Source organism: Seriola dumerili, unplaced genomic scaffold (genome assembly GCF_002260705.1).
Source record: "Seriola dumerili isolate Sdu_G_001 unplaced genomic scaffold, Sdu_1.0 BDQW01000052.1, whole genome shotgun sequence".
Classification (NCBI taxonomy): Eukaryota; Metazoa; Chordata; class Actinopteri; order Carangiformes; family Carangidae; genus Seriola; species Seriola dumerili.
Window position 1 is genome coordinate 22,152,787 of NW_019174307.1, and position 24,150 is coordinate 22,176,936.

The 24,150-nt window shown below is 43.7% G+C and overlaps 1 protein-coding gene across 1 annotated transcript; it reads right to left on the reverse strand.

Annotated features, from left to right (window-relative positions):
* Window positions 1-4,922: 4,922 nt before the first annotated feature.
* On the reverse strand, window positions 4,923-12,233 carry etv5 (ETS variant 5). Its single transcript, XM_022740647.1, has 12 exons — window positions 12,180-12,233; window positions 11,888-11,981; window positions 11,725-11,772; window positions 11,285-11,335; window positions 9,373-9,496; window positions 8,980-9,282; window positions 8,551-8,873; window positions 6,738-6,800; window positions 6,281-6,349; window positions 5,846-6,015; window positions 5,641-5,742; window positions 4,923-5,223 (listed from the first exon to the last, which is right to left on the reverse strand). Exons 1-12 carry the CDS (start codon window positions 12,225-12,227, stop codon window positions 4,993-4,995), a joined length of 1,626 nt encoding a protein of 541 aa, XP_022596368.1. The 5' UTR covers window positions 12,228-12,233; the 3' UTR covers window positions 4,923-4,992.
* Window positions 12,234-24,150: the final 11,917 nt, after the last annotated feature.

Genomic DNA, 24,150 nt, shown 5'->3' on the forward strand with positions numbered 1-24,150 from the left:
AATAGACCACGCAAAAAACTAAGTGACTGTACATATTTTGATGTATGTTAGCATTGCTATTGTGAGCATGTTAGCGTTTAGCACAGCCTTACAGAGCTAGCTGTAGCTAGCATGGCTGTAGGCTCAAAACTGGGACTGCTCTAAAACCTGATAGGATGTGACAATACAGAGACACTGGACATATAACAATAGAAAAAAAACCTTAATGACAAATCCTTTTACTCTGGAAAAAGCTGGTAAAGCTAGTTAGCGAACTTTAACTAGTCAAGCTAGCGTTTGGATGGTCAGTGTTTGTGACAGTGATTTGTTGTTCAATCTAGTAGAGGATTCACAGCTTAAGTGTGAACGTTCATATTTTCATTTTTTGGGATAATATGCACTTTTCACTGTTTATTCATCAGACGCTGCTCAATAAATTACCAGGGATGGTTTTCAGAGGGTTTGTGAGCAGTGGATGAAGGGGCATAAAACGCTTGAATGTGTTGCACTGATATTATCCAACATGAGTGACACGATTCATAGAAGTCAATATGAAGTGCACCCATACACCTCCACCAACGGCTTTCAGTGTAAGAGGAAAACACAAAGAGCAGCTCGGAGTAAAAAATTGTTATGAATGCTGGAAGCAGCTATACTCTCTCTCTCTCTCTCTCTCTCACACACAATATCAGGGCAGGGCACCTCCCATGAGCGCACTAAAAGGCCTTTCATAGCATTCAAAGGCACTCTGCTCTCTCAATCAATGGAAAGTTGCCTGCCAGGCTGTGTTACTGGAGACCAGTGCTTGGCTTTTTACACTCTGTGGTTTGATAAGGCTGTGACTCAACACCAGGCAGAGCGCTGCCGGCCATCCAAACAAAAAAGCCTACAGTCTAAAGCCTCACGTTTTTTTTTTTTTTTTTATCACACATCAGATCATTCCATCATGCTACGAATTTCAGCTCCACACGAACTTAACACCCCAGTGACATTACGAGCCAGACGCTGTGAAAAGACACCAGCCCCAGGGAAGCACTTCAGATGTTTCGGAAATCTTCAGTGAGTTGTTAAAATGAAACAAACATCACAAGATGGTTGTGAAACACCACACGACTCAGACAGTGTTCACATACGACGTTCATACGGCACGCAACGCCTACATGAGCTAATCAACTGATTCATCCACATTTCATCTATATTTATTTCACAGCTCTACGTGCTAGTTTAAATGTACGATGCTTTTATAAAATATGATGCATTGTTAGAGATTATGGAACTACCCAACAGTTTATGAAGCTTTTAAAATTAGCTTCTCATTAAGAACCTCTGTAATGTTTATGCATCAGTAATATAGACCCAATAATATAATATAGTTGTATAACACTGATAGGGGCCATTTATTGTTGTGATAACCTTCTATTACTGGCAGTACTGGAAGCTGTGGCTGTGAGAATGTTGAACACCTTTCGTTTATGACCTTTTTATATTTTGTCAATACAAAAACCCTTTGAATATAAAGTCATATTCCTCCATTCGTTATCCCAGCTTGTAGATTACACTTTAACCTTATAGTCACTGTACAGGCGAGTGCATGTATTGGCTATTTTAATATTTATGACTGACTCTGTGCTCTCAGTCAGGGCTAATGCTTGACTTCATGAATAATTCTACAAACTCAAACGAACACCAAACAACGGCGTCAGATACTGTCCGTCTCCTCCGGCGCAGCAGACTGTTGGAGCTCACTGTAGGTTTTAGTGTCAAACTGTGAATTATTTACTGATGAGTCACACATGTCCATGAGAACATAAAAGTGTAACTAGCCCATAAATATTAGTCAGTAGATTCATTCCTTGTTCTCGTACAATGTGGTGCCGTGTGTGTTCACAGCAGACAAAAGACTGAGCCAACTGTGGTTTTATTTCCAGAAGTAGTTAAAACATGGAGCCTTGATTTTGTGTCAGAAACATCCCGGTCTAAATTAAAGGTCCATATTTTACACATCTGTGTTTTATTTGAAGTATTGATCCATAAGAAGATATATTTGTGGTTTTAAGAACCGAAAACTATCTCAGTGTAGTTTTACATCTCCTCTCTGGAGCTCGAGTAACAACAGGTTGGTGCCTGAGCCTCTCTTCTGATTGGCTGACTGTTTTCTGACTGAGCCAATAAAAATATAGCAGATATCAGGTTAAACACTCAGAGAAACCAAATCTTGCAAGGTTGGATGGTGGGTCCAGGTGAGCAGGGCTTGGGGCATGGCTGACTGAGCGCAGTGACTGTATAGTTGTGACATCACAAAGTTCCAGAAGTCCTGACGGCTGGTTTTAAGGCTCAGTTTCTGAATACAGGCTGTGTGCATTTCTCTGTGGACTGAGGCTTTGATACTTTCACAGTATTAATATAGAAGCTAGAGCTGATCTATAATCACACTACACATGGACACAGACCTTTACACTGGATGGGCCCTTTAAATCTAGTCATTAAAAACACTACGTTATTGCCTGTCAAACCGCTCAGTTAAATCAAGCACCAGTTATTGTGCCAAGAAAATAACACATGAGTATGAGTTGCTCAAACACAATTTACCACAAGTTAAAAGAGAGTAATCATTTACCCAGAAATGCATCAGAAGGAGTCAGGGGGAGCATGTGACTCAGAAATCAGCCAGGTCAAGCACAGTGACTGCCAGACCACAGCAGCCAGTCAGCTGACTGACTGACTGGCTGGCTGCGAGCAGGAGTGAGGGGGTGGGGAGTGAGGGGAGAGAAAATGATGAAACACACCAGGACTGCAGGCAGTGAAGCATAGAGGACCGTTTATTGTACCCAGTACAGATTATTATAAACTCAGCAGTGTAAGAAACACATTGTGAGGGGAGTGGACTGAAGCCTATACAAGTGCAGACAATCCCTGTGCCTGGGGGGTTAGGGTAGGGGGTAGGAGGTCGGAGGAGGGGTGGGGTGGGTGAGGGTGGATCCCATGATAATGTGTGTCGTCGCTGTGACCTTAGCTGGAACTCTGGCCTTAACATACATACGCACACACTTCTACAGGCATGATCATAACAACATCTCCTCATCCATTCTCCAACCCAGTACAGAGGCCTCTTAAAGAAACAGTCTGCAGTAGTAGCATCATCACACGGAGTGGGATTTTTTTTTAAAAAGGTACATGTCTATTAGAGCCAGAACTATACAGCTTATACATTAAAATCAAAACAAATGCAGCCTTATAGCAAAAATATATACTTTATATAAGTTTGTCTTTGCCCCCATTCAGAAACAGAGATAATGAATACACACAAAAACAAAAAAAAAAAAAATGCAGAGAATATCACAAATATCTTCTTTGTCCAAAGACAGTAAAGCGATATGTTAGTGGACACACAGTCTTGACTGATTACACCATGCAAAGAGAAGCAGAGCTCTCCTGTCGACAGCTTGTGATTGGCAGAGAGGTGTCTGAAAAGAAGGAGGGAAAAAACTCCCCCCCCCCCCTTTCTTTTCCGTTTTGTTTTTTTTTGTTGTTTTTTGTTTTTTTGCATGCAACGTCCTGATGCTCCTGCCATACTGGTGCATCAGAGGAACTAGTACACTGCCAAGGAAACGCTACGCACCCAGACAGAAATACAAAACAAACCAAAACAAACAAACAAACAAACAAACAAACAAACAAACAAACAAACAAACAGGAGCAATGTGACCATTTATCATACATAACAACTTCTTAGTCTTTCTGGGAAAATACGTTCTCATGTTATGTGTGTGTCCCTTTTTGAAACGCAGAAGGTGGGAGTGCTAATCATCTCAAAAAACAAAACAAATAAACTAAACAAAACAAAAAAAAAAGCCAAAAAAAAAAATTAGACCCAGTAGTGATGAAGAGGTGAGAGGAGTGTACTGTGCAGACTGTGGGGCTCTAAAGGGAAGCGGGTACAATCTCTTACGAGGGCAGAACGATTAAAGAACGGAACATTTACACAAGAGAGCAGCCCGACCAAAACTAGCATGAAATACAGCAACGCCCCAGAAACCTGAGAGGTCCGGGTCTCTAAAAGTCTCAACAGAAACTGTAGAACAGCTGGCGTGTTACAACAACAACAACAACAAAAAACAAAAGTTGCAGTCTCTATCTACAGAAAACAAGCCGATCTGTGGGATCAGAATATGTCGTGTGTTTTGTTAAATCCGTTTTTTGTTGGTTTTTTTTTTTTGCAAATTAAAGCCCTTTCACGGATTCTGTAGTTCAAATGTGGTGACATGGAAATGTTGTGGGGAGGGGGGCCGGTGCGGTGTGGGGGCGGGGGGGGACCCAAAAAGGCAACTATAGAATAATGCTGCATTTCGAATATCTTCGGTTAGATTTTTTTTTTTTTTTTTTTTTTTTTTTAATGTTTTACTCTGTTGGTTATTTTTGATTGTTTTTAAGAAAAGCAGATTGTCACAAAATCAGAAATGTAACAACTCTCGCAGTCTTGTACAAGGGGGGTGGGGGAGGGAGGGGGGGGTCTGTCAGTTCAGTTAAAGTTGGCGGGCTGTGGCCTCGCTTCGTTTGGTCTCCATAGCAACAGCAGCCCACTTGCCTTACTTTAGGAAGCTTGTAAGGTGGGCAGAGCTAACGAGTCCAGTTCACCCTCACCGGTTTCTCAACCCTCTCTCTCTCTCTCTCTCTCTCTCTCTCTCTCTCTCTCTCTCTCGTGTGTGATGGTGCAGCAGACGAGCCGTCGCAGGTTTTTCCCTCCTTCTTCTTCATCTTCTTCTTCTTCTTCTTCTTCTTCGCTGGGGAGCTTACAGAGTTCTACGAAGGTTTTCCAGGGAGCAGGAGAGGGAACCATGAAGGAGCAGAGCGCCGGGGTTTTCCAATCCGAGCGGCTCAGCAAGTTCCAGCTCTGGATTATTTTTTAAAGAGTTGGGCGTCGAGAGACTTTTGGGAGTGTTTGTTTTTTGTTTTTGTTTTTTTGCGTGTGTACGTGTGTTTGTTGGCGTCAGGAAACCCCTCCTGCACGCTTGTTTAGTAGCCGTAGCCGTCTGGAAAGGGCAAGCCCGCCACGCACTGCTCCCCGCCGTCCAGCAGGTAGGGAGCGCTTTCGTCGTAATGGGTGAGGGGCACGGTGTCTTCATCCAGCCCCGGCAGGCTGTCCGGGTCGGCCTTCAGGTTGGGCCTCTGGTTGTCGGGGAACGCCATGGAGAAGAGAGCCTCGGGGTCGCACACGAACTTGTACACGTACCTCTCACCGGCCACCTGAGGAACAACACGCATGAATTATACATGTTATAGATGCACATAAAATGTATAAAATCATAGTTGATAGTAAAGTAAACGTGTTATTTCCTTTGCGGGCTCTTGACTTCAGGGTTAAGTTGTGTTATTCCAGTACATTACCCACGACTGACCCAATCTGATCAAACTGATTTTGATCTGGTTGAAATATGAGGCAGCAAACACCAAACATAAATAGACCATTATATTTAGTAGAAGAAGAGATGTGGCCTGCAGGCTTGTATTCACGGCCGCTATTAAGCTGCTGGCTGTGATAAGAATCTACATCATAACACCCCCTCCCTCCCTATGGTTGTATTTAAATATCACTATCTGCTGTTGCTGGGGGGGTGGAGGGAGAGAAAAGAAAAGAAAAGAAAAGGGTGAACGTGCCTTTACCTTCTGCATGATGCCCTTCTCGTAGTAGTAACGCAGCGAGCGGCTCAGTTTGTCGTAGTTCATCGCCGGCCTGTTCTTCTGGATGCCCCAGCGACGAGCCACCTGACGAGAGAGAGAAGCCGCAGATTAGAAAAATCTGCAGAGAAAATAAATCTCGAATATTCGTGTGCAAAAATAAGACACGAGTCCGGTTGCGGCGGCTAACCTCCTCGGGCTCGATGAGTTTGAACTCCATGCCGCGACCGGTCCAGGCTATGAAGTGGCCGTTGGCTGGGTCGTCCAGTAAAGTGACCAGGAACTGCCAGAGCTGCAGGGAGCCGCGGCGCTGGTAAGGAGGTCCGTCACGATACACAGAGGGCTCCTGTTTCACTTTGCCTGTGAGCGAGTGAAAGAAGAAGAAGAAGAAGAAGAAGAAGAAGAAGAAGAAGAAGGAAAGAGCAGGAGGAGAGATGGCAGAAGGGGAAAAAGAAGAAGTGTCAGTCACGGCCACAGTGTGGTGAGACATTCCTGCCAGATGGTGACTGTGAAGTGGACTCGCTGTTCACCATGAGCTCCTGCCTCAGAAAGCTCACAGCAGACCACTTCATGGACAAATAATATCCAATACTTCTGCTCTAACCTTGTTCCTAATTGCTCTTACCTTCTAATCTTTCAGGGACCACACAGGTATCATCAAAGTACAGCTGAGGATCTCTGTCGAAGGAAAAGCCTGAAATTGGGGGGAAAAAAAAAGAAAAGAAAGAGAAGCAACATGAGTGAGATGAAAGTGAAGCAGCAGATAGAGCGTGGGAAACAGGCTTTTGTTCTCATATGAACCCAGAGATTCAAACTGCATGCAAAGCAATACAACTGGGCAGCTTCCAAACAGTGGAAGCTTGTATTGTGCAGAGCCTGAGCCAGCTGCTGATGTGAGAGAGAGGTGCTGTATGTGTGGAGCAGCTGATACATTCGCTTCCCCTTGAGCTGTCATTTCATTTCAATGCTGCTGCTGCTGCTGCTGCAGCTCGATAAGTCGGAAAGTCTCAGGGTCACGAAGAAACTAATGGTTTAATCTAAACACGGAAGACATGAAAAGCAAGACAATAACGTGAACTTACTTTCATGGTTATTCTGGTAGAAGCTCCCCGCTCGCCCGAACGATGACTGACAGTTAGGCACTTCTGTAAACAAAGAAGATGGGCGCATAAATTTAGACCAGACATCCTCACTGTCATATCAAATGTGCAATGCACGGAGATCCACTTCGCAGCTGACAGATATATTTGGACCCCTGCCACTGTGCGCAGAGATACATAAAGCTTTGATATGGTATCTGCAGCTATATTAGTGAGTTAGGTCACATTGATAAATATACAGTATGGAAATAAAAGGTCAGAACTCATGGTGGCTGCTTTTCTGTCCAACCAGTGGACCATGTTCATCAACACACACACACACACACACACACACACACACACACACACACACACACACACACACACACACACACACACACACAGAGGAGTGGACCAAAGCCCAGATCAGAGTACACTGCACAGCACACATCCTTTGCATGTCCGCCAAGCCCTTAAATGGGATTAGCACCACGGTTGCTGTATTAAATCTCAATGACAATCAAGTTACGCCAGTCCCCCCCCCCCATCCCCCCCACCCACCCCTTCAGTGGGGGTCAAGGGCCTGTCTTGTGTTTGCTGTGTCTCATCGCTGAAAGTTCCCACCAACCCCCCCCCCCATCACCACCACCCCATCGTTCCATTTCCTGTGCACTGATAAGACGACCACAGATCAATCTTGAGCAAGTGTTTCCTCCAGGCTCTGACTCCTCTTGTCCTCACTTAGGAGAGAGAGCCTGCAGGAGGTAATCGTTAAGTCTCACCACGCAGGCAGATAAAAGAAAGAGGGAGTCAAAAGGAAAGACTTTGGAGACTCCTCCCCCGCCGAGTGCTGATTGTGCACGGATTCAAATTGTGGCTTTGTGTCTGCATTAATGGTCGTGGCACCGTCTGCAGACAGACCAACGCCGGGGTGACAATGTGCCCCATGTCAGAGTGCTGAACACACACATCTTCCATCCGTATAGAGATGCGATGGCCTCTGTGACGTAGGTATTTAAAGGCCATAAGAAGCTAAGAGGATTTGTCATTACATCACTAACCAGCCAGCCGGTCGTACAACAGGCAGAAGAGAGAAAGAGTATATGAGAGTGAGAGAGGAAAGATGGGGGGAAAAAAAAATAAATGAATGTTGCAGAGTTTCAGGAAAAGAGGATGTAAATGCAGCAGAGCAGGGACAACAGCTGGGCGTGTGGGCGTTGGGATCAAACAATGCTCCGACAGTCTCTCCGGCTTGTTTGATTTGCACCATGTGAGTAAACAGCGTCTCTGCCACGGCTGTTTGAAAGAGGCTCTTTTTCTGAGGAGGACTGGCACCATTCAGCCCCTCGTGTATTCTGTAAAAAACCCCCCAAGCAGAGACTTTCCAGGCGCTTAAAATCAACTTGCTGCGCTGCGGGTCACTAAGTCCTGCGAGGGCGCTGTCCTAGATCTATTCCAGGTAGGCTCAGTGAAGAGGTTCTGTGCACCTGGCTGCATGACCCACTTACTTTTTGCCCTTGGAGGCTTACGCTGAGCTAAAAAGACCCACTTTTACTTTTGCTGCCGTGACTCTGGAGAAAATGATGCAGATTAAGATTTGAGAGTGTGTGTGTGTGCGTGTGAATTGAGCACCTGTGTGTAAAACTCACAGGCGTGTGTTAGCGCCCAGAACAAACATGGCCCAGGTACATTCCTCACCCTCTGCCTGCTCTGCTCTACTCTGCTCTCAGCCCTGGACCTTTACTTTCACAGGGACTTCCTGAGACGCGACGGGCTCTTCTCAACTTATTTTATCAACAAACACTCGGCTACTCACCAGAATCGAAGCAGAAGTCCCGGGGCTCCTGCTTGATGGCCATGGGGTGGAAAGCAGCCTGGCACGGAGGCCCCGGGGGTGCACCTGGGGGGCCCATGGTGGGGACGCCCTGCTCGGTGTATCGTGGGTCGATGAGCTCCTGCTTGAAACCCTGGGGAGGCACGGCCACCAGCGGCTCTGACATCTGCCGGTGGTACGGCGGCCGCCCGTCGCGTGGCAGACTGTTGTTGTTGGCGCTGGGAGGCTGGGGCAGGAAGTGGGGGCGTCCTTGACTCTCTGATGGGGGGAAAGGTAGACATGGCTCTGACATCTGCCTCTGGAACCTAAAGATGGAGGGGGGGGGGGGGAGTGGCCAGACGATGAGATGCTGTTCACAAATACACTAAATGAAAACACTTGAAGCGACCAGATGAAGAGGCGTGTGCTCACCTGTGCTCAGGTGTGAAGCTGTTGGCATCCTGGCTGATGGGTGCGCAGGGCACGGCGAAGGGCGGGCTGTGGCTGTGGACTGGGAGTGCTTGCTGGTTGGGGGGGCCCGCACTCGCCGTTACAGGCTGTTGTACGTGCACGGGACGCGGCCCTGGGGTCGGGTTAGCTACATGGGGGTGGGGAGGGGGAGTCTGCTCGCTCAGTGGGTGTGTTCCTGCGGTGCTGGTGGGGCCGCAAGGAGAGACCGGTGTCGAGGGGGGAGTTAATGGCTTGAACCCTGGAGTGGGCTTCCTGTCGCAGGCACTGCAGAGGAAGAGAGGGTCGACATGAGAAGCCAGGACTCCTTTGATCTGAGCGGGATAATCAACACGCCGCCGCCGAGCCGCGACATACCTGTAGCTGTAAAGGCACTTCTCTCCGTAGGGCATGGGACTCCTGTCCTGGCGACAGGGAGAAAGCTCTTTGGAGCGAGTCAGCTCTCGTTTGATCTTGGCTGGTGGCGGGCCATGAAACATCACTGGACGGACGGAGACACACACAGGAACAACACAATTGAGTGCATTAGATAAACTCCAGATATCAGCCGATTGAAGCTATAAACAGAAGTGCAGCAGTTATCTTAACAACATTTGGACCTGATGGATAAATGGATGCATGGACAGCGTCTGTGTATTCCCCCGACTGACAGAGCCACTTAGCAGCTATTTATCATCCGCCACTAATGACGGTTGACTCTGCACTCTGAAAACAGCCATCCGTCCGCCACTGCTAGGTAGCATGATACTAACTGCACCGCACACACGAAAGCTATCAAACCCCTCGTCTGATTCCCATTAGGGCAAAGCAATACCAATACCCATGAATCAGTGTGGCTGTAATCTAATGGCGGTGAATGATTTTCTTCTCCCGTGCTGTAACCATTAGACACTGGCTGCAGCTTTCCGCGTATCAGTGGCAGTTTCCGGGGCGCCACATAATAGCCGGGCAGAAACTAGATCCCCGGGCGCAGAGGAGCGGGAGCCAAATAAATCACCCAGGGTGCTGATGGACCTAAGGAGGGCTAACAATGGGCACGTGAGCTCCCCTGTGTGCGCTGTGAAACCTAATGGCTCGAGTGAGACTCCTCACACAGAGAGAAAAGTAAATAATGGGGAGATTAGGCATCTTTTCTTACTGTGGGCTGGAGGAGGGGGGGGGGAATTAATGAACACGAACCCACAACTTCTCTCCTTCAAACTTAACACTGTTCCTCCACTCCAGAGAAAGTTACATGTAGTTCAGGCCTGGGTGTGTGTGATGCCCAACTGACTGTATCTCATATTGGAAAACTGGTGAATACGCAAACACACAGCGTACTGACAGGACAAGGTCACCGACTGCACCGCGACTGCGCTTTACATAAACCTACGTTTGCACACAACCTTGGGAGAAAAAAAAAAAAATAAATACATGCGGATGCACCGGCTTCAATAATACGTTGAGGCGGTGCAGCCTTGTGGTCAGTTTGCAGCTCGCTGTGCCACATTAACCAAGATTTAAGAGGCAGCCCTGACAAAGAGAAGCAGCAACCACACCCTGTCTCCACCTCCCACGCATCAGACAAAAACATAAACTCTGAAAGACAGAGGGGAGAGGGGAGGGGGCATAAAATGCTCCATTGGGTATAATTCAAATATATCCCTCAGCTGCAGCCTAAAGGCGATGTGCAGAGACCAACAGGAGGCTGCGAGGAGCAGGTTGGAGGACGCGGTGCGAGACAGTCTCGGGGATGTTAGTGCTGGGGAGCAGGAGCTGAAACAGGCAGCTCTGAAGCTGCTCTATCCACTGGAATCTAGCCCACTTCAGCAGCAGGGCCTGAGTGCGGGAAAGTGTGAAATCAGATTAGGAGCTTGGCTCATGTGATGCCCCATGCCAATCGGCTGATTAAACTCAAAATGGAGGAGAGAGGGAGGGAGGGAGGGAGGGAGAGCAGCCTTTCCCAGAGCTGTGTTTTGAAGACGAATAATGGCAGGATGAAGAAGCTCTGATGGAAAAGGAAGGGTGACCTAAGACATTTCATCAGAGACGACATCGCAAAAGAAGAATAAGGAAAAAGACGCCTTTCAAAGTCTTTACCGGGTGAAAAATCCCTGATGCAGTGCTGCTAAAACAGCTTGATATTCAGCCACTGTTATTTGAACCTCTGCCCAAATCAGAGGCAGGAACCAGGCTGGGATAAAAACGTCCTAATCACGGCCAGGGTTTACAGGGGACACACACAGACTCTCAATAATCAAGAGATGAACAGCAGAAACCAGGTACTCACAGCTATCTGACTGGAAATCTGGGACAAACTGCTCGTCATCAGGCACCTGGGCTGTGAAGATAAAGGAGAACGCCACGTGAGAGAGGAATAAAAACAACAAAAAACAAAGTGTGGATAAAGGGGTGAAACGATGGAAAAGAGAGAATGTAATCTAACAGAAGGAGAAAATGAGCAGCTGCTAAAAGCTACGTTTAGGCAACACTAAGAGGGTCCTGGTCAGCAGTTTCTCATGCACAGGACTTTGCTCTTCTTGCTCTAATTGCTAACTTAAAAATTGCAGTATTTCACATTCTCGTCGGGTTAATCTTTCATCTTCAAACTTTGCCCAATTTCATCATGTTCGCCGTTTAGAAGCAAAGGTCCAAAGCGGCTGGATGTAGTGGAAGGATACTGGACATTAAAATGAAACTGTTATATAATAAAATAAATATAAAGCTCACCTTCTGCAATCCAGATCTCTTGCAGCTGACTGAGGTCTTGGAAGAGCTCTGGAAACCAGGAAGTAGAAAACAAACATTGAGTACAGGTCCCCACCAATCTAACTGTGCATCTGAATTACAAGTTAAATTACATCGATACATCCGGTTCATTCATGTCAGTTACCTTCTGTGTCCTGGGCGAGTTCTGTGTCGACAAATTTCCTTTTCCTGTCGTTCAGCGGCCTGCTGTGAGATGGTTCCTCCACGTGAGACTTGTGCTGTTGGGAGGAGGAGGAGAAGAAGAAGAAGAAGAAGAAATGTGAGAACATCAACAGAAGACGTCACTGCTCTCCTGATGGTTTGCAAGTGTACAACAAATGTACACGATGACCGCATCCATATGGTGCAGCCATGGTTTTGATGGTAGCGTGAGGAGGATGTGATGTGACACGTGAGGCTGGCGTGTGTCCACTTACGCTGGGTGGGACCATAAATGGGACTTGCTGGTCGTAGAATCCGTCCATGTTATCTGGGTGATTGGGGGGGGGGCTCACTATTGGGGGGGGTGGGGGAGGGGGGGTGTTCGCTGTAAAGCGACAGCGCCTGGGGGTCACTGTGTGGGTCACTGGAAAAGATCAGGAGAGTAAACATAAATCAAAGGGTCATGAAAGTCAATTTCACGCTTACACTACAAGAAGCATTAATGTTTATAATAAACATGTCACTTTAAGCCTCTTTAATGTCATTTTAATCCTTATTAAACAAGCACTAACTGTGTAAGAGGGATATTGAGTCCTCTATTTGTTGAAGTCATATTGCCTCTTGGGCTTCACTGTATAACAATGTGTTTATGCAGCAGCACAACTGCTCCTCCGCATCAGATATTCTGATGCTGCAACAAGGCCGGCGTCTTCTCTCGGTCCTTCTTTTTTATTTTTTATTTAACCAACAAACAGCTCTTTGATGCGGAGCACAGTGTAAACACACGGTCATTACAGAATACATGTAACACAGTTATATAAGCTACACTCGCTGGCCATCTGCGGGCACTACTTTTCCACTATAATCAGCTTGGAGATAGTGAGAAAAAGACTTGGAAAGAGTCTGCTGTGGCGTGCTCTACAACGCAAAGCCTCCCAAACAAGATAGGGAAGAAAAAAAGGGCCGGTCATGTCATAGAGCTGATTAGTGTCTTATAGAGGCTTGAACCTAACTGCCTGTTCCCCTTGTGCACAACTTGATCAAGTTATAAACACTCCCAACAAACAAAAAAGGAGGGGGGGGGGGGTTCCCTTTAAAACAACAATAACTCAACTTGAAGAAAAACAAGTTCTGCCTCTATTGTTACATCTCCCTCAGCAGAGTGATATGACTCACTCCTCTATCTCCTGTTAATGGATGACGAATGAAGAATAGCCGCTGGGCAATAATTACAGACGCCACTTACAACATTAGAGCCTCAAATGTGCAGGTCTTCATGTGGAGTTTATATTAACACAACACGTCAATCTGCAGTAGAAAATTAACACCGACTATTTAATCGGCTCTACTCTGACCCACCGTTCACACGTAGTAGTATAATGACTTGCAAGATGGGATATGTGTATTTAAATATGAGGTAAAGTTACTTTATTATAACAGTAATGACCTACTAATGAAATATGACAACTGCATAGATTATTATAATATTATAATTAGGTTTTAACTAAAAAATAAAATGCAAAAAAACTACATGAAGTTCACCACAAAATTACAGCTGAACTTTAATTTTCACCTCAGCTTCGCAGGTCACAGTTTAACTTGAGTTATTGTGTTTTGTAAACAAAAATTTGCTAAATCTCGGTAAAACTTTTGCGTCTGGGGGGGGGGGGGGAGGCGCCGCGAGATATATATTCAAATCCTGTGCGGCAGAGAGCCATCCTGCTGCCTGCCTGGCTTGCCCCCCCCCCCACCACTCCTCCTCCACCCCTCCCCCGCTCCTCCTTCCCCCACCCCATCCCTCCCTTGTTTTTCTCAATGAAGTGAAACTCGATCCGTGTGGAAACACAGAGGGAGGAAAAAAAAAAAATGGCCCGTCCATTCATAAAAAAAAAAAAAAAAAAAAATCACAAACAGTCGCCTGACCGCGCTGATAAGCCACAGCCAACAAGCACGCAGATAAATAAAGAGCCAAATACAGCACGCGCTGGGCTTTCAATACGACATTTCACTCAGATAGGAGCCGATTTAAAATGGTTGCCAAAGTAAATATCTTTAAAATAAGATGGCGTTGCGTTCGTTTGCAGTCTAAAAAACAACGTTAGAAAAACAACCAGCCACAGCGAAGCTTCGCAAAAAAAAAAAAGAAAAGCAAAGCGCAAGTTCCCGTCGAAAGAAGTCCTGCAGCTTACCTTGTTCGTGTGTGTAAACGTCCTCTGTAGCGGGAAAAAGCAGTAGAAATATCCACAAATAAAAAAAAAAAAAAAACCCAACGTGTCGATAGTCGTGTATTCGTCTGCGCGCTGACACACTGATGTGTCTCCTTCGACTCACAAAACTTGACTGAGCTTTTCGTTAATGGCCCGGTCGGTTTTTCCCCTGGGCTCCAGCGGCACGCGGAGCCGCGCGCCGATTGGCTGAGACGGCACGTCCGTTAAAGCGAGGAGCCAGTGGCGTCTCCGCAGCTCATGAATTATGCAGGAGCCGCGGTTTGGCCAATCACAGCGCGGCAGGGGCCTATATTTATGAATGGCTGGATTTCATTCACACTTTTTTCAACCCTCAATGCCAAGATGTGTTTTTTAAAGGGCCAGCTGCAGTGGAAATGTACTCAAGCTCCAAACCTACAGACTCACGACGGCTTTCCCTTGACTCTAATGACACATGATCACACTGTTAAAACAAATTGGATCAACTTTACTCAATTAATTCTTCTGTTGGCTTTGACACACAAAGTAACTAAGTACATTTACTCCAGCACTCTAATTAAGTACAGTCTTAGGTACTTCTACTTTACTTGACTCCCATATGCAAATGTAATATATGCACATATAATAAATTTCCATATATATATATATATATATATATATATACACACACACACATATACATGCTTGTATTGTATATTGTAGACATATGTAATATATGTATACATTGCAAATCCTGTCAATATATGTTGATATAATGTATATACAGTAAATACAAAAGATATGTAAATGTGTGAATGTATAAAATTGATAAAATTAATAAAACATTTATAACTTTTTACATTTATATTAAAAGTTATAAAGTATGTTGTTTCAATAAGCACTCATTTATAAATTAAATATATATCCTTAACAAATATGTTATATCAAATAAAATTCATCATATAGATATTTTTAATAAATGTACAAATTGTACTTAAAAAACATATATCTTTACATATCCAGAGGATGCATATATATGATAATAATATATCCCCTTATAGTTGACATATATGGAAATATCACTCTTGATATAAGGACATACATGTCATATATTACATTTTTGTGTGGGCTAATTCTATTTTATGGTGTTTTATACATTTACATACATTTCTGAATACTGTAGGCTAGTTTTTACTCCACTGCATTTATTCTAAAGCTTTAGTTACTTTCAAGTTCAAGAGTTCAAATGAGTTCAAGAGTTTTTATTGTCATATGCAGAATGCCTGTCCAAATGATTAATTCTTCGATTATGTATCATCCATCATAAGAGGCTCGATTGCTGTAAAACACCATGGGATGTATTAAACTCTATGTCATAGAAGCTTTTTCATGGCATTTACAGTCTTCTATTGAAGACATATATGACTGTATCATCTGCATATATCTGAAAACCTGCCACCGGCTCTGTTTCCTTTTTCTAATAGTCTGCAAACAGATTTTTCTAATAGTCACATATGATCTACAGAATCATATATATCAATCTATCTATCCAAACAAAATGCATTAGCAATGTTATTTAACTCCACACAATCTGATTAGTTTGATTGAAGAGCTTTTTGCGTTGTAAGTGGAGATGATGAGGTTAATCATTCTGTCCATCACTTTGGTCAAGAGCACATATCCGAGCAAATACAGGTCACATTAGCATGAAGACATTTGCTCACTGGAGGATGGTAATTAACTCTAGTGACCAGCTGACCTTTCATCAGCAGCACAGGTTTTTAATCCTATTTTGATTGTTTTTTTTATCCCATCTTGAACTTGATCACCACTTCATACAGTTTGTTCCTGCATTGTACCTTGTTTTTGAATACCAAACATTTCATGGTTCCAGCGTTCAGATGGGAAGATTTGCTGCTCTGGTTTGGTTTCTGACCATTTCCAGAATTTTCACAAATCAAAGTTGATTAATCAAGAAAATAATCAGCAAATTAATCGATAATGATGAAATCATGAGTTGTAGTTCCGTACGAAGTTTTTAAAAAATTACCTATGTGAGAATTGTCCTGATTTTACTTAAATTACATTTTCCATGCAGGATTTTTAATTGTATTAATTGTATTTTCACAGTGTGGTTTTAGTACTTTTACTTAAGTAGAGGATCTGAATACTTCCTCCACCACTGAAGTCCATTCAAACTCCAAACATCAACTGTTGTGATTTTAATAAGAATAAAACCTTATAGTCAGTGTGTTGTTCATCTTTTCAAACACGTATAAGTGTCCAAACTTTAAAAAATCTAATTCTAAACCAGCTTTGTCTGATCTGCTATGTGATAAAACACCTTCTTTCACTATCACTGTTTTAAATTTACAAGCATAAAACTTTCCCGAGTTCTGAGCGTGACAAAGTATCTGAGGGAAAATAAGATGTTACCATTCGAGTTTGTGTTTAAATACAGATATGTATGTGAGGGAGCGGCTGTTGAAGCCCACAAGTTAGAGGTCATAAATAAATAACGCTGGTCGTTATCACCTCGGTCACCAAATTAGGAATCCCTCATATCAACTCTATACGACTGCAAACGTCACTCAGAGTTTAAAACAAATTCTAGCAGCTGTTATAAAAAATTTAATCCCGACAAATCCCTGCAGCCAGGACGCAGAGATTACACGAGGCTGCTGCAGAGGCAATAATAGTAAGAGCAGACAAACACACATCTAGTTGTCACATAGGGCGCAGGGCTATCTTTGTTGGTCCTCACAGAGGTCAAAGGCCAAAGGCAAACAGCTTGTCTTTCACGACTCTGAAAAATGTGGAGGTCAGAGAGTTTAAAAATACCGTCCGACAAATTCAGTCGTACATGTGTGTGAAAGCATTAAGTGGCAGAGGACACGTCTCACAGAGCAGCAGCTCTGCAGGTCCACTGCACGCTGCACCTCTTCGCTGGTGCGGATGTGGTGGGTGGTCATTTGGAGGCGTGTGGAGAGTGAGCACATTGCGTTGCTGTTCTTACTCTTTCCTGAAATAAATGTGCCATATGCAAAGGGTGACACGCTGCTTGTGTACATACCTCTCTCTCTCTCTCTCTCTCTCAGGATGACTGTGAGTGTGAAAGTGGGAGCTGTGAAGGCAGGGCAGGATTTAATGTCCTGTTCCCTCGAAGACGACGACTGTGGGTTAGTGTGACACTGACATAACGGCCAGGTCAGCAGACCTGCCTGGGTCTAATCTGGGCTAATCCTGAGTCCTTCATTAACCTGCAGGTGAGAAAAACAGTGGTGGAAGAAGTCGATCTTTAACTGGAGTCATAGTGTAGAAATACTTTTTTACATGTAAAATATATGAACTTGAAATTTCACTTAGGTAATTAAGTAAAAGTACAAAAGTATTAGCATCAATATATTCTTAAAGTACCAAAAGTAAAAGTACTAATCAGGCAGAACGACCCATTTCAGAATATTATATATTAAAGGTGGAGCTAATTTTAATTTACTGAGACCTGCTTTATAATCAAACAACACATGGGCTTCTACCTTTAGACTTGATAGGACGTTTAAAATGGAAAAACTCAAGTAAAGTACAAGTACGCCAAATTTTACTTGCAGTACTTGAGTGAAAATACTTTGCCTGGAATCTCTGAACCACGATCCTTCATGCACGTCATGACAGTTGACCCCAGTTTTAAGGTTAAAAGTTTATTTTTGAGCTCAGGGCAGCGGTGAAAGAGGCAATTTGTACGTTGGCTTAAAAAAAAACCCTCCAAAGATTTACACATATACATTACACACAATGCAACTCTGAGATGTATGTGTGTGTGTGTGTGTGTGTGTGTGTGTGTGTGTGTTGTGTTTGTAGCTGATGTAGCCTGGAGCATCTTGAGCTGAGATGAGCATCAGGCTACAAAGGTCTGGTGAGCTCACGTCTCTCTGACTCCACACCCTGAGATGTTTTTTCTTTTTCATTTTCAAACAGACTTTGATGTGAAACCAGCGGAGTTCCCCTTTACAAACTGAGGTTCAAAGATCATTGTCGATATGACTGAAAGCTCCAGAACGCAGACTGTTGTATTGACTGACTTTTTAAAGGAAGAGAACGAACTTCGACCCTCAACTCCTCAACAAACATGGATGAGAAGTGCTAAAAAGAAATGAAAACATCAGCGTTTCCACGACAAAAACTGTTGTAGTTGATCCCATCAGTGGCTCGACCTTTAGCCTCATCACGGCCAGAATAACAGCCACCGTGATGAAGCACAAGTGGCTCAGAGTATTATAACTGAGAGCCCTGGCAGTCTGTCCCAGCTTGCAAAATGTCTGTCAAAATGCACATTTCAAAAAGAGTTAAAATGGGAAAGTAGAGCCTCTGGGCGCAGGATGCTCTCTCACTGAGGGACAAGATGTGACTCGCCTGCTATTAATAGCACTTTGGGAGATAATTCCTGCCTTGTTATCTTAGCAGCCGTACTCAACAAGCCTCGCCAAAGGCAGACTCTTCTGAGGCTCTGAGTTGTATAACCACGCTTTCTTTTATTATCTCTCTCTTGTCTCTCTTCCATTCTTAATTCAATGCCTCCCTCTTCTTCTTTGACATTTTCTGTTCTCTCTCTCTCCCTCTCTCTGCAAGAAGCTACGTGAACAGATCAGGGATAAAAAAAAAAAAAATGACTGAAGACGACGAGGAGCTACAAAAACCTTCCTCTTGTTCTAATGTGATTTGCACATCGTGTCTTTTCTTTGTTTCCAGGTTTCAGATTTGAAACCGACACACACTTACACATGTAGGTTTTAACCGGACAGAGAGTCTGCAGCCATGCTAACAGCTCAGTGAGGCACAGCAGCTCTTTGAGCTCTGCTGGCTGAATAAATACTTCGACAGACTGATTCTTGAAACAATATTAAAGCCTCAGATCTCACACCAAAAGATTCCTGTCTGTGCAGACTTTCTTTAAAGCACTATAATCACTCCATGTCTGATTACCACAACAACCATGACAGATGCATGTGCTTGCTTGTTTACCTTGTCGATAAGCTAACATTTGCTAATTAGCACTAGCCACAAAGCACAGATGAGGCTGATGGTTCTGCAGCTTTTTCAAAGTGAAAAAACCTGATGGTGTCACTAGAGGAAAAGTTCATTCATCGTCAAGGCGTCATTTTCTGCAAGACTTTTACTACATTTAGCAAATGATACTTTCATACTTTTAAGTGACAATTTACTTGTAAGTGTAAGTTTAAAATGTATATAAAAGAAATACACAATAATTTATAATAAATAAATTAATAAAACATATACATTGTTTTGTTGACAGTGTGTCAGAAAACTAAATGATTGGTTCAGTTTTCACCATTTTCAAGGCCACAACTAGAGTGACACTGAATTGCATAATCTAATACTAACACTGGCTGTTTCTGTTGTTTTCATTAAACCACTGTCTTATTGTTCGCTCACTCGTCCTCGCCACACGTTTCCTCTCAGTCTGAAACTACGTGTTTACAGTCACACGTGTCGTTGGATGTTATTTGTCTTCAACTGATGCGTGAAGATAAAAAATAATCAGCTCTCAGTCTTTATCAGGCTTCACTAACAAACAGATGTAACACGTTCTGATCAGATCACAAATGTTTTTTTAAAAGAACAGGAGCCGGTTTCAGCAGCTGTTCACAAGTTCAACTGAACGAACAGCAACTTTCTGATAAAGGGTTTATAATAAATATAATTAATGACTTTATTAATGGTTAATCCATTATTTAGTAATGCTTTATAGATCCAATATAAGACATTAATAAAAACAAGTTTTGGGTTGGCTTGAGACTGGTGACTGCTTTGTTGTGACATCACAAAGTTCCAGAAGTCCTGACGGCTGGTTTTAAGGCTCAGTTTCTGAATACAGGCTGTGTGCATTTCTCTGTGGACTGAGGCTTTGATACTTTCACAGTATTAATATAGAAGCTAGACCTGATCTATAATCACACTACACATGGACACAGACCTTTAGACTGTATGGGACCTTTAATTTGTGAGATTAAAGAAGGAAAAGGGACAAAATGCATATTCAACCTCTGGTGTTTATTTGGTAAAATGTTTAGTCCATCAAAATGCCAACAGCTAACAAACAGTGAGGGCGACATACTGTAGAGACAGACACAGGGCAGACTGCGGAGGCTGGGCGTATCGATTCCTCAACCTCGCTCATCCAATCAGGTCCTGGACAACACGGGGGACGGTCTGCCCTTGACCCTCTGCGGGCTGAGAGTCCCCCCCACCATACTGACCCTGAGGGAGGGGGCGGGGCGGGCAGAGGGCTCATATCACAGACGTAGAGTTTATAAAACAGATAATTTGATTAACTGTCCTCTTGGTTACATACAGTAGATTTCTCCTACTCTGTAATAATATTAATAACAATAATATTAATCCCCTGAAGCTGTGCGATGACGCTGCTGTTGTGATATGTAGAATCTGATCTGTGACTCTATGATCTGATGGTTTTATGCACATGTGGAGCAACAACACGCTGCCGGGGCTCTCTGCTGCATCTGTGCCTCTGATGTCACTCAATACCACTAATCAGTCCCAGGATGAGAACTGGATCGCACTGGTCGGGACTGTAGGGCCACCTTTGCCTCAGATTGGCGGTGGGGGCTGAAATAGCACCACAACAAAAAAAAAAGAGGGGGTGGGGGGGGGTGGGGGGTGAAGATGCTGCCAATAATTCTTCTCCATAAAAAATATATTAAACTTGTCTTAAAACGCAGCTAATCTGGTTGATGTGTTGTATTTCTGCTTCATTTCTCTTCTTCTTCTGATGATGATGATGATGTATGTAATTTGCTCTTGACGAGATGTTTCCAGTGTGACCACAGCGTGTTTCCTCTGACAGAGAGAAACATCTAAAACGTCACCATGAGGAAGGGATATAGCGATGAAGCCTTTTCGAGTCAGAGGCCGAGGGGCTTCACTGCTGACTCACGCAGGGAGAAATCAAAGAGGCAGCGACACCTCTGCCACCAGCGGGTAACTGGAGCGGAGTCAGAGCGGAGCAGCCATGTGCCGTGTCGTGTTTTGTGTTTTAAGCCCCTCTCCGTCTCTGCAGCTGGAGACGCGTCTGGTAACTCGACCTCGGCTGAATGTGACGAGCTTGTTCTGCTTTTACTGAGAGTTGTCAGACAGGAAGAGATCTCAGAGGAGATGTAAACCAGGCTGGTGGAGCTAACGAAACACTTTACACCTCTGAACAAATTATCTGAGTGTCAAAGGGAGGATTTCTGTCTTAATTTGACTTAATTCCGGCATCAAAGCAAAGGCAGAATAAACAAGGCTGGTGATAAACTGTATTCCTCTATTTGTAAATAAATCCCATGAAAAGACCAAATCACCACTGAATTTATCTCATTTAACAAGTAAAACTGATGATGATGATGATTAAAAACATATAAATGACACGTTCCTTCATGACCATGAACACGGGCACTGCAGTCTTTCAGTCGATCCCACGTTCGCCGTCCCGCTGCTGGATAAACGCAATAGAGCACCAAATGCGTATTAGTCCGCAGCAGAAAATAGTCCCCGACAAATTTGAATTTTACTCCAGTTTAAGTAACATTTGTCGGAACTACAGCGCCCAGCTGTTGGTACCGCTCTACAATAAGATCATTTATAAATGCTTCATAATTATGTTATTAATTCAGTTGTTACCACTTTATAAATCATTAATGAACAATTATAAAATGTATTAAAAATCTTAGTGACTTATTAATGAATGATGGTGAGTTTTACACTTTACAATAAGGCTCCTTTTACCAGTTATAAATAGGAGTAACTCATTAGTAAGATGAATGAGTAGTAAGCATGAACTTGAGCTTGCCAAATAGTGAGCCTGCATCAATGTGTAAAAACTAATGATTTATATAAGTGTTAACAACCGAATTATAAAACATTTATTGATTTGTGAGTCTTATTGATCTATGACGGGGTTGCAGCCACATTCAGAAAACAAGTCACTGGCTTTGCTCTTCTTTCATGGGATTTTTTTCCCCCTTATCTTTAGAGACGACTGATTCAGGAAACTCAAACTGCAGATAAAGATGGACACAGATATCACCTCCCTTGTTTGTTCATTAAGGTCAGTTCTGAGGCAGTAAATCGCATCAGATGGAAACCAAACCCTGCTGCTGACTGAGGGGTAGGATGACATTAAAAAAAAAAGAAGTCTAAATTCTGCTGCTCAGCTGTTGGCGGTTAAATCAAATCCTTTTTGGTCATTTTCAGGGCCGACGCGTTACTAAACACGTTGCTGCAGACACTCGGCCTCTCTGTTTGTCCCTGTGTGCAAAGCTGCGAGCACAGAGCGGGTCCATTTATTTGTTAAGGCAATTGATTACTTCAGAGGACAGGAATAGACATGAGTTGTGACACACATTGGAAACTCACTCAGACGCGCTGTGTGTGGGCGTTCGTGTTGCTGCACTTCGATCCGACACTAAATCACAAATGGATGTTGTCATGGTAGAAACTTCATGTGGGAATTCTTTCTTTTTCTTTTAAATGTAACAAGACATCATCTATTTTTGCCTTTTTTCTTAAACATGCTACCAAAAAATAAAAAATAAAATAAAAACCACAACAAATAAATATATCAGATAAATGGATTTTTTTTTTTTTTCCTTTTAAGCAAAGAAATAAGTTTGAATATTCTGATCCACACTCTCCGATTTTGTTCACTCTCCTTTTGTTTCAGCAGGCATGCGGTGATCTAAGTTAACTTCAGATAAAATATTATAAACAAATATATACACTTGGTAATATAGCTGTCTAAAACCATTCTCTCATTAAATGTAAAGTTACTGTAAACATGCACTCTTTCACCACTGAGCTCTCTCTGCGCCCAGGCTCCATCAGGGACGACGACACATAAAGGATTAGGTGATATGCTGCGTTTGTCACCGTCGGACATCCCCACAGTGTTGGGTGTCCCAGTTATGATTAAAGGTTTTTCTACTGGTGTGAAATGAGAGTGAACTATAACCAACCTGATGCTGTTTGGACGTCCTGTGTGTTTTCAAGGGGCCTGGGTGCGAGAGTATAAAGACTCAGTGAGTTTTTTAAAGGGAATCAGGGTGTAAAGGCGTGGGAGCCCGACCCTACAGTGGACCTCAGTCTGTACCATCAGAACATCTCACCAGTCTCACTCTGCCCTGCACCAGTTAACACACGTGTACCGGACCTCAGCAGGGTGCCGCAGTTTCCCACAGACGTCTAACCACACATCACAAACAGACGATCTGAATTTCAACATTCACTCGTTTAAACATTCTCTGCAGGTTTTTTTTTACGTCTTGAAGTCGCCGGTCGGCCTGGACTCAAATCAGTCTCGATCTAAATAATGTCAACTCAAGGTCCATGAACAACCTTCAGAGCTGTGTCTCAATTCAGGGGCTGCATCCTTTTCATTTGAAGACCGATTATGTCACAACAGCGTGACTAGGCTGTTCCTTTTCGAAGGCTCCATCAAACGCCACCTTCTTTTCCATCGGGTGGATCCAACCTCTCCCAAGATAGGTGGTAAAGAAAGCAAACAACGGCGACAGAGAACCTGAGGATTACACTTTTAAATGTAATTATTGGGTTTCAGCTCCGTTCAACAGCTAACAGTACAACTGTTACATGTTGTGTTGTCAAGGTTACTAGGGACGCAATGGTAATGGCGGGTGGGTGACGCAAAGCGGAAATCCTCCGTAGACCAGATGGTTCGGTTCGGCCTTTGCGGTCTACGATGACTACGAAGGCCACGTGTTCGGATCTGTGGGTTTTCAGTGAAAATGGATTGCCATGAAATTTTGTCCAGACATTCATGTTCCTCTCAGGATGAACTGCAATAACTTCAATGATATTAACTTTTCATCCAGTCCCACCATCAGGTCAAAATTTTGTCTAAATGTTTGGAACAAATAACTCCAATAATCTGCGTTGCATGCGCGTGGCGGCTGCGTCGCTGAACTGCTGCGGCTCACACACGTGTTTGTGTAGTAGAGTTTGCAGGTGACTCAAATGTTGGATT

What these genes read in the sequence shown, in the direction of transcription:
- etv5 (XM_022740647.1), bottom strand. Translation starts at nt 12,227, where the DNA reads ATGGACGGATTCTACGACCAGCAAGTCCCATTTATGGTCCCACCCAGC. An exon ending in CTACCAGAATAACCATGAAA is followed by an intron (nt 6,350 to 6,737) that starts GTAAGTTCACGT and finishes CCCCAATTTCAG; the next exon opens with GCTTTTCCTTCGACAGAGAT. An exon ending in AACTCATCGAGCCCGAGGAG is followed by an intron (nt 5,743 to 5,845) that starts GTTAGCCGCCGC and finishes CTCTCTCGTCAG; the next exon opens with GTGGCTCGTCGCTGGGGCAT.